At 35.2% G+C, this 11056-nt stretch overlaps 1 protein-coding gene and 1 long non-coding RNA gene across 2 annotated transcripts in view; both read right to left on the reverse strand.

Moving 5' to 3' along the window:
• Positions 1–2099: 2099 nt before the first annotated feature.
• On the reverse strand, positions 2100–4306 carry LOC307169917. The gene is made up of 3 exons (XR_013823253.1): positions 4227–4306; positions 3797–3864; positions 2100–3449 (listed from the first exon to the last, which is right to left on the reverse strand). It is a non-coding gene; the product is annotated as an uncharacterized lncRNA (long non-coding RNA).
• Positions 4307–4550: 244 nt separating this feature from the next.
• LOC307169635 (SLAM family member 5-like) overlaps positions 4551–11056 on the reverse strand; it is a gene marked incomplete at both ends in the record, with an annotated part of 281304 nt that continues 274798 nt past the window's right edge. The window contains 3 exons of the mRNA XM_079890364.1: positions 4551–4586; positions 5151–5311; positions 5362–5649. Coding sequence (XP_079746490.1) covers positions 4551–4586; positions 5151–5311; positions 5362–5649 — 485 coding nt within the window. The remainder of the gene's footprint in view (positions 4587–5150; positions 5312–5361; positions 5650–11056) is intronic.

The following is an 11056-nucleotide window of genomic DNA, read 5'->3' on the forward strand; positions in this document are numbered from 1 at the left end:
AGGCTAATTTTTATTTTATTTTACATTTAGACACCATAGAGGGCCTTTTGACTGAGAAAAAAAAACAGGGAGTGCAGGTTTACCTCTTAAGAAAAGTATTTTATATTTTGCTAAAAATTATAAACTACTAATAATAAACATTGTACATAATCTGATAATCAACGTTCTCATCATGAGGGCAAAACAAAGGTAACAAGTAATTTAAAATATTTGTCTTCCCTTGCCATCTCTAAATAATTTTCAAAAGTCTAACACTCTAGTCAGCTCTACATAATTATGCTGATTCATAATGCTAAATGTATGAAAAACGTCTACAGACGGTTAAACAATCAGTGAAACGATCAGATTCATCTGTATGATAAAAATTGGTCTGTTGGTTTGGTCAGCCATTTGTAGAGGTTTGTTAAAGCTGCTAAAGTGACTCACACAGAAACATCTTTTTCTTTTTCTTTTTTTTTGTCGTTTACACAATAAGACCCAGTGCTCGAAGTGGGAAAAAAGTACTGGCAGTCTCTCGGTTGAAATCATATCCCAGTGGAAGTGAGGGTACGCTACAGATTAAAACACAGAATTGCCAGTACTGCATATCAGTGCGTATTCCAGTCCACTTCGAGCACTGATAAGATCTATTAATGCACTGAAATACTACTTTTGTCCCATTTGGGTACATTCAGTTAGAACTGACTGTTTACATGAATATGTTGCTAAGATGGACACAGCTACAACACCTGCTCTTCACAGAAATGAGCTTGTGCACAAATGTACTACTGATACTGGAAGTGTTACTGGTATTGTTGCTGTTAGTAGAAAAAACTAATATTATGTTGCTAAGTACGAAAATCGTAACCTTTGAAAAGCTTAGATAAAAGTTTTGGAAGCACGAGATCCCACCCTCCCTTCAGAGCGTCTCCAAAGCCATGCCTCCTACAAAGGACGGACCGATCTGAGTATTACGTCACGGGTTTTCGTCTCCTCCAAACTACAGTAGTTATGATGTGAACGCTACATAAGCTCATTGTTTTGGGAGGAACTGTCAAAGGCAGCTGCTGTTTCGGTTGCGTTGCTGACATCTGTCTAACTCTACATAGCATGTAACGCGCTGATGACGTGTGATGTGGAGGAGAAAGAATATCTATCTACCTATCTTAACTATTAAAAAACTCTTATACCAAACATTTTATATAACCGCTCATGAGTTTTTATCTTATGTTCACTATGTTACCATTTCATTTCTACTGTGAAGTGACAATTTTGAAAGAAAACACCGAGATGTTCCTCACAAACATCTTTTCCCATGCAACTATGCAACTTTTTCATAGTTTTTTCAATGTAAAAAAATCGTGTTAGACTGACGTGTTTGACAGTCCCGCGTTCATACTTTGGCAGTGTCTCGTGAATTACGCAGTGTTCTAAAAATGCTGAGCTCAAGTTTAAAGTAAGTTTAACTACACGTCTCTAGACCTGCTCTGACACGCGTGTGAATGACCCGTAACTGAAGTAAGAATGCACTGTTTATCTTTCGATCCGTGTTATTTAAGCAGACTGTTTTTGTCTCGTACGTTTAGTTTAACTGCAAGCCAACAGGGGGCAAGGTTTCAACTGAACAAATCGGCCTTTAACTATTTTGACCGACAAGCTGCCTTTGATCAACCATTTTTATAAAAAAATAAATAATAAAATAAAAACCTGTTACACCACCACAAAACCCGAATTCACCAGGTTTCTACACAAATGTGATGCATGATACAACAAACACTTTAATAATAATTTTGTGTAGTCTTTGAACAGTTTTATATATATCTTTGTTGAAAAGTGTGAAAATGAATTTCAGTGAAACTAACACTTAAAACTTGAAATTGTGAACAAAATATTTGTGATATTTGATGTGTTGCTGATCAGATTCTCACTGCCACGTGTTTTGTTTTTTGGGGGGTTAGCTTTTAATGCTATGTGTGTATTTCAGTTATTTAGCCTGCAAGCTGTGTATGTTTTGCATCCCTGCCCTGACTCATGCAAATGTTATGCGTTTTCTCCATGTTTTCTTCATTCAAGATGTGCTATATTTTTATTTTATTTTATTTTATCTTTTCTTTCTTTTTGCTGTGTTTGTATGAAATCTCCCTGGGTGATGTAAAGTTTGCCTTCATTTGAGTAGTCTGAGTGGTCTAGTCTCTCCCACCTTGTTCTTGGACAGAACGCCTCTAAATCCTGTTGTATCCTAATATCATACGTGCCTAATTCTATTGAGGCTTTAAATAAAGCGGAATATTTTTGTCCATTTCATTTTCTAAAAGAACTTGTAACATCTTTGTATGTCTGTGTGATAAATGCCATTAAAAAACTTCTGTTTGACTAACAGCTGAAACCTGAATTTGTCATGATTTTTTTTCAAGTATGTATTCGGAAATAGCTGAACAAAGTTACACTGAGTTAGAGTGTGAATTTTGGGTTTTGACACTAGAGGACATTCCAGTGGTAACAGAAGTAAAACTGCTAACATCTTATGAGCAGAAATGGAAAAAACACCTTCAGCCACATGCTATTGACAGACATAAAACTGACACCTTTAAACACTCACAAACATCCAGCCACACACACTCTCATGCAGAAGTTGTTTGTCAAGGTCAAACCACATTTCACAAAATGAAGTTCACTTTGAAGTGTACAGAATGAAGTTCACTTTGACTTGTTCTTATGAATATTTTACATTTTTGGTTTGCAGATATACATGGTCTCTAGTTTTCAGACCCCACTTGTTCATCATTGAAACACAAATTAAGATGTTTTAATATTCTCTCATTATTTTCAAGCTTCAGAAGGTGCATAAAGACATCATAAAAGTAATCCATTTGAATCAAGCGGTTTAAATTTAAAGTTGTCTGAAGAGACACGACCACTTTTATATGATGAACATATTTTATTTAAACTTTATGCAAATACAATTTTGCATTTATTATTGCACATACATAAAGCTCATCTAATGTGGTAAACATAAGCTCACATTTGCATGCTTGATGCACAAGAACCAATGAGGTTTGTCCAGGCATTTTATTATTATTTAAAAGAAAAAAAAATGTAATGGACTTTAATGGATAAAAAAAAAAAAAAAAACATGGAGTTTGGAATGACTTGGCATGTGGGTAAATTATATTAGGCTCAAAATTAATATTTTTGGGTGAACTATCCCAAGAATCAAATATAATACATCAATGCGTCAAATGTTTTAGATAATTTATTAAACAATGTATTGTTTTATTTTTGTCAGAATTGTTGATACATGTGGTGAATCTTACCAATCCAACTCAACCACTGACTTTGAATCTGAGGTTGTTTCAAGAGTTTTTAAATGAAGGGATGAAACAGCTGGATTTGGGACTTAGAAAAAGACTGAAGTTTGATCATCTCATGGCAACAGGTGCATACACCACATGATCCTCCTCTTCAACTTTCTGTAAAAAATATCACACAAGCTATAATATTTTACATGTTAAAAATGTGGCATTCTGAAGATTGATTGAGATTCAATGTGAAATATTATCAGTAAATAAGGTACTGATCCCATGTTTTTTTTTTTTTTTTTTTTGCATATTTGTTTCTGAGAGTGTACCATGAACTCCACAGGCATAACACTATGCAAAATATATTAAAGTAATCCCAAATTGGACACAAAAATATGATCTGATACATGATTTTGCTGTAACAACATTTAATCTGTGACAGAAAATAAAATGGACAGTGTAAATGCTGGTGTTATAAAGCAGGTTTGATGGTCATTGAAAGATTTAAAAAATCTTACCGGTTTGTGTCGATTTCCTTTGTAGAACGTTGTCACTGCATATGTTATTTCTTCATCACGATTCTGAACTATTTAAAGAATAATAAAACAAAACTCAATTTGAAATCGATTTGTTCTGTTCTTTTCACAGCATATTGTATTAATAAGGCTCAAATTTAAGATTTTTGAAATGCAATTATTAAATTACATGCAGTTAAGTAAGGGTTAATGCCAGACGAGGTGTCCACAGGGGGGTAATTGAGCGCTCGATTTCCGTACCACCCCCGGGAGCCGCCATTGGCTAACAAGCCTTCACCTGCTGTTATCATCCCATTGACTCCTATTCATTTTGGCGTCACTTTGACAGCGAATAACTTTACATCTGAGGCGTTTTAAGATTCCATTTGTTTATTTCTAAAGAAACACGACAATGTATAAAAGGCTCCATTACCTTGTATCTTACGTTATGGCCCCGTAGAAGCAGTTTTTGTAAAAGTAGGCTAACGATTGCGTCATAACCACGCGACTCTCTGTCGCACAGTAGAGAATTACCGTATGGACAGGAGGAGAAGCTCGAGGGCAATCGGGGGGACGTGGAGGCATAATGTCCGATAAAGTCTAGGGAGAAGCCCATAGAGAGTCATGACGTTGCTCCTGCTCCTAGCTCATGGACACTTCCTACTCACACTCTCCGTCTCTGCAAGATTCGGAAGGGAATGGTTCAGATTTCGCTCGGCACAGCTACTAGAAAACTTACAACTGTCAGGCAGGCTGTTCACGTCACATCCACGTCGTCAAGCTCAGTTTGAGTCTGCGCAGTACGCTCGGCAATCAGGAAATGAGGGCTTCTAATTTCAATTTTGTTTCACTTTTCTCCGTTGAAGTCTATGGGGTCGCTGTGTCCAGTTTATATACTGTCTATGGGTGTCCATTATCAGGTTTTAATGGACGACGGCGAGGTGTGAACGGTTGCCTCCGCCGAAGTCCATTCAAACCTGATAATGGACACCTCGAAGGGCATTAACCCGCTTATATGGTTACTTGCGAAAGAAAGAAATATTTAATCAATTAATAATACTTTAATGTGTTTTAGAGTAAAAATCGTGAGGGTTTTTATCCATTAAGTCGAGCGCACTATTTAATATCTCCCGTATACCTGCGTTGCCAAGCAACGTGGCCACAGCGACCCGACCGCAGCAGTTGATCAGTGAGTTTGAGCCAGCGCAATCATTTAGAACTGTCATCAGGCAAATTGACGGGACGCCTTTCCTAGGTGTCCATTATCACTTTTTAACGGACACCCTGCAGCCAATCAGAATCGAGTATTCACCCAGACCATGGCATAACTAAAATTAATTAAGGCCATACTCAATACGTTTTTACATTTCCTGCAGATGCAGAAGATCCCAATGACTACAGCAACAATCATCAGAGATCCAGCAGAGATCAGCACTTTTAGAGGCCAGTCTTGTTGTGAAGGAGAGTGTGGGTCTGGTTCTGTGAGGATAATGATAGAAGTGAATGTGCCAGTCTGATCTACGACAAAAAAAACAAAGATCAGGTCAGTAAATAAACCACAGATGTACCTGCACATGTGTGACAGAGTGTGTTGATGTCCAGATGTGTGGTCTGGTTGCTGATGGGATTGTTCAGCACACAGCTGTAGGTGTTTTTATCCTGATATTCCACCTCCAGAGGTAGAGAGAGACTGATGCTGAGATCACACACACTGATGCTGGACAATACACTGATTCCTGCGTACCAGGAGAGAGTCGCATCACACACTTTCAACACTGATGAACACACCAATGAACAATTTGATGATGACGATGATGAAGAACAGTTTCTACTGATGACAGGAACAGGCAGACGAGCTGAGAAAACATGAGAGAATAAACAAAAATATGGATAAATCTAATCAACTTATTGGTTCAGTGTGTTGAATGTTTAGTGTGATGGTAGTGTGTTTATGTGAACAATTGGACAAATGATCTCGACTCACCATAGACAGAAACATTGAATCTTATTGATGTCAGTTTTGCTCCATTTATATTTAGTTGATAAACTCCAGTATGTTCAGTTCTGGTGTTTGTGATGGTCAGAGATCCAGTTTGATTGTCCAGCTTCAGTCTGTCTCTGAATCTCTCATCAGGAACATCAAATATAAAGATTAGTTCCTTTCTTAGGATTTTAGCTATCAAAGAGTTGTTGGCTCCAAATTTCAACTCTATGATGTCATTTTGTTGTATTTCAGAAACATTATTGTGTAGAAGGACAGAATCTCCCTCCATCACTGACACTGACTGTATATCATTTGTTTCGGCCCAAAACACCCCTGGAGAACATGAACAGGAACAGATTAAAGCTCCTGATGGTTTACAAAGCCTGAAATCAGATTTAGATTTAATTGTTTAAATATGAACTGAAGAACATCCAGAACAGCAGCAAAGACACAAAAGCAAAGTGAAAGGTGAGATTTATGAAAAACCAAAAAAACAGATATGAACCAATAATTTAATCTTTAATGTATTTTAAACTTACAAAAAGATACTTGGGATTTGAAAGTGGTTAAACATTGATAAAGCTGATTGTCGGAGATTTTAACATTCACGTCGTAGATAATACAAATAACGTGTTAGAGTTGCGTTTACAGACTTACTAAACTCATATGGGGTAAAACAAAACGTCACTGGACCCACTCATTGTTTTAATCATTAGATTTAATTATATTGCAAGGAACCAATCCTCAATCAATCAATTGCTGTCCATCGTATCCGATGATGACTTCCTTCGAATTAGATTTCTCCACAGAGTCCTGTTTTTTGCTTGGCGATCCCAGCTGCCTAGGGGGATCTGTTTATGCTTGAGATTTCGTTTAACTGTGTCTTTAAAGCGCAGCTTTGGTCTGCCACCGATATATATATATTCTACCGCAAAGTAATGATGTCACTGTTCACTACCTTATAATGTGCGGACTGCTTAAATCTGCCATATTGCGCAGTGTTATCAACAAGAACTATTCTCCCAAACACTACAGACAGATTCACTATAACCTATCTGATCTGTCTCAGCTTCTCAGTGTCCCCAAACACACAAATGAACAAGAGGAAATGACAAGCATTTGCACCATTTTCTCGAGTACATTAGAAACTGTTGCACCCATCCGATTAAAAAAGGTCAGAGAGAAAAGTACTGCACCATGGTACAACAGTATTACTCACGCTATCAAGAGGAAAAACTCATAATCTAGAGCGCAAATGGAAACAAACTCATCTAGAGGTCTTTAGAATCGCGTAGATAATATAGATAATAAAATACTCTTAGAACTATTACAAAATTACACTGGTATTCAGGTACAGACAAGATGAAATCTCTGACAGTGTGTTAAAAATATTGGATGACCTGTACTTTTCTTAATTAAATTCAGATAAGACTGAGGAATTATTTATTCGACCAAAAACATGTACCCAGAACCTAGAATACAATTTGCATTTGGAAGGATGTCCTATAACTCCATCCTCTAACAGTTATATTAGACAGCATCTTGTCTTTTGAAAATCATCATATGTTACAAACACAGCCTTCTTCGACCTCAGAAAAATGTCTAAGCTCCAGAACATGCTCTCTGTTTCTGATGAAGAGAAGTTAGTTCATGCATTCATGACCTCTAGACTAGATTACTGTAATACAGCATTACTAGCTGGTTGTCCTGCTTCTTCAATAAAAAGATACAATTAGTCCAAAATTAGCTGCTACTAGCTCAAGAAAATATGATCATAACACCAGTTTTATTATCTCTACATTATCTCTACCTATTAAGTTCTGTATCAATTACAAAGTTTTTGCTACTGACCCATAAGGCCCTAAACAGTTTAGCTCCTGTGTCTGATCTTCTATCGCCTTACAATCCATCACGCTCTTTAAGATCACAAAACTCTGGGCTTCTGATAGTACCAAGAATATCTTTAAATCCAATAAAGGAGGGAGAGCGTTTTCACATTTGGCTCCAAAACTCTGGAATAGCCTTGCTGATAATCTTTGGCGCTCAGACTTACTCTCCCAGTTTAAATCTAGATTAAAGGCGCATCTCTTTATCTAAGCCTTCATAACCCTATATCAGATCAAATGCACATGAGTATCCTTTCTTAATGTTATAAACAGCAGCTACGCTAATTATTTGCTTTTCTCTCTCTATACGTTGGATGTCCAACATGCACCACTGCCAAATTTTCTATAGTGTGTATTATTTTGATCACGCATTTTTCTGTAAAGCTGCTTTGAAACTATGGTGAAAAGGGCAATATAAATAAATGTGAATTGAACTGAATTCAATGAAGGTTTTGTATTTTTGAGCAAGATAAATTTCCGGTCACAAAAGAAGGCATGGACATTTCAATTTAAAATTTCAATGACAACAGAGACCGGTATTCAAAGTAAGTAAGCAAATCGGATGATTTTGATTCATCTAGTACATATGAGAGCAGAAAATAATGTAATAAGGGCTGCAGAATACTTTGTTCCTCTGAAATAGAAAGAAAATTACACCGTAAAAATTATTTTATAACTTACCCATCAGACTCCAGCAGCACAAACACAACAAAACAAACTTGTGAAGCATTTTTTTTTAATGGTTCAGTCTGCTTAAAACTCCCACCCTGTTGTCTGGGGTGTGAGTCCTCCCCTGACAGAGTTTGACGCTCTTAGTTCACATGCTCTGAACCTGTTATGAATAAATATATATATATATATATATATATATATATATATATATATATATATATATGTAGTAACCCATAATAAAAAAATAAAATGTGATTATATAATTACATGTCATTCTCACAATGGCAGTAAATTATTCATAACTCATTGAATCCCTCTAATATATATATTTTTATCTTTTCAATTTTCCATTCTATAAAAGCCTACACTGCTTATATACGTTCAGAAGGTCTTCCAGGTTTGTGGAATTGCTCACACAGACCAGCCAATAGTCCTGTGACTATCACTGAAAACTGAGACCCGAAGGATTTGATCACTGGATTCACAGAAATAATTTCACTTTTAACAAGTCTTCTCAACATTGCAACACATATCTAATATCTAATCACCTGACAAACACATTAATAATTATTATTTGAATTATCAATCAGTGTGTCATTTAATCAAGTATTGCTGTCTTTGGAAGGCTTTTGTCTTTCAAACACATTTCATTGTAATTTCATAATGACATGCAATGCAGGGATCCCCAACTTTTGTCAGCTGAACCTCTTTGGCCTAATATACTTGAACTGTAAGTTAATAAGTTAGGTCAATAATACAATTATGTCAATAATATTAATAATAATAATAATAATAACAATAAATAATAAAATAACATTCACGGTTCTCTGATGTCAGTTAATGGTCACATGACAAGCAGGTAAACAAATAAAATATTTTTTAATGATTCTTTTATTTTGATTGCTTTTGTTGTAAAATTAGTTATTGTAATTTTACATTTTTATTATTGAATAACTTAATAGCTTTTAATTGTACTTACAAACTAATAAATAATGGCATATATTTTCTTTCTCTTTGTATTTTTTTTTTTTTTATCAATATGATTCAAGATTATCTTGTTCAAAAAAATTGGACAAATGAGTTAGGTCAGAAGTAATTAAAAGTAATCAAGTAAGACTAAATTACCTTATGTGTAGTGTAATGGATTATGTTACTAACTACAATTGTTGTCATGTAATTAATTGTAAATTAGTAACCACCTAGCATGTGATATATATATATATATATATATATATATATATATATATATATATATATATATATATATATATATATATATATATAACATTCACTTTTTTGAAAGCTATAGTTGTCTGACTGTATTAAAAATGTCAATAAAAATATAACGTAACTTTAGTGATTTAAAAATGGTTGTATATATAGGCTTATTCAGTTTATTCCATTGTTGTGAATGGAAAAAAACTAAGTGCAAGGTTAAAAATTTCTGCATCACACATTACACACTGTAGTTCAGCTTGTGAGTCAGACTGAAACCTGCTGTGGTCAGGTCTCTTCAGAAACGTGGTTTGATCTGTTTGCTGGACAAACATCTTGTGTGTGAGAAAACACGTTGCAAAAAGTTTGTGTGTGAAGGGCCTCATTTCCATGGCACGTTAAGCTAAACAAATAGAGTATTTTAGCTGAGTTTCTGGAGAGCTGTGATATTTTTGAATCACAGACATCACAGAACTTATAAGCGTAATCAAAAGTTGTGATATGAAGAGCAAAAGTAAGCATAGAAAAAAAAAAAAAAAAAAACCTGCCAGAGAATAAATGTGACCAATCTGTACTTAGCTGAACATTACTTTGTCTGTAGAGTAAAATAAATTGAGTGTTATGAGTGGAATGAACCTTAGAAACCTTCACCATCTGAATGACTTCACAATGCACAAGAACAGCAGCAACTGTTCAGAGCAGTTAGAGGAAATGACATCAAACATCCACTTGATGTAAACCACATGACCTTTAAACGGTTAAATGATCAAACATGCACAGTTTGTGACTCACTGATTCAGGGGTTGAAATTAGACAGAAGCGTAGCAGATTTCAGCTTTATTCGGCTCTGTTCAAGTCTCATCGACTACTTGATCTGTGTGAGTATCAGCATCCTCATGTCCAGCAGATTGCATCAAACATTTACAAAAAACAAGCAGATTCAGCCATTATTTTAAATACAAATATGTTTAATTAATGTTTTGATGTGACAAATATATAGCATTCATGTGAACAGGTTCTCCACCTTGGTGTAAATTAATCCTGCCCTTTCTTAAAATGTATTTCCATATCTTATATTTGACATTGTCTGGGACAAAAAATAAAACCCATTTAAGCACACAAACCTGGATCCATTGCCATTTCATTAAACAAATTGTTCATACCGCTGCATAGAGCGCCATCTTGGGTCAAAATAAGACCTCACTTTTGGAAGAATAACAACTCTACCTTTGACCAATAGAGGGCCTTTGTAAACCCTTGTAAATCAAAGACATTCTGACATTTTATATTTGAGTTTCTTATGCTCTCTATGATTCCTGAGATGTCTGAATCATATTGATTCACACTGCATTGTTAACCCGGTTGAGTAGGGTATTCCTGCCATTTTAGGACAGCGTTTCTAGGACACTATTTTATTGTGTGTGTGTGTGTTAGTAATTTATACTATTTTATATCAATTACTATTCAATTCTGTATTTTTATTATTACTTTCAGTAATTATTTAGT

This window comes from Squalius cephalus (genome assembly GCF_949319135.1).
Source record: "Squalius cephalus genome assembly, chromosome: 13".
Lineage (NCBI taxonomy): Eukaryota > Metazoa > Chordata > Actinopteri > Cypriniformes > Leuciscidae > Squalius > Squalius cephalus.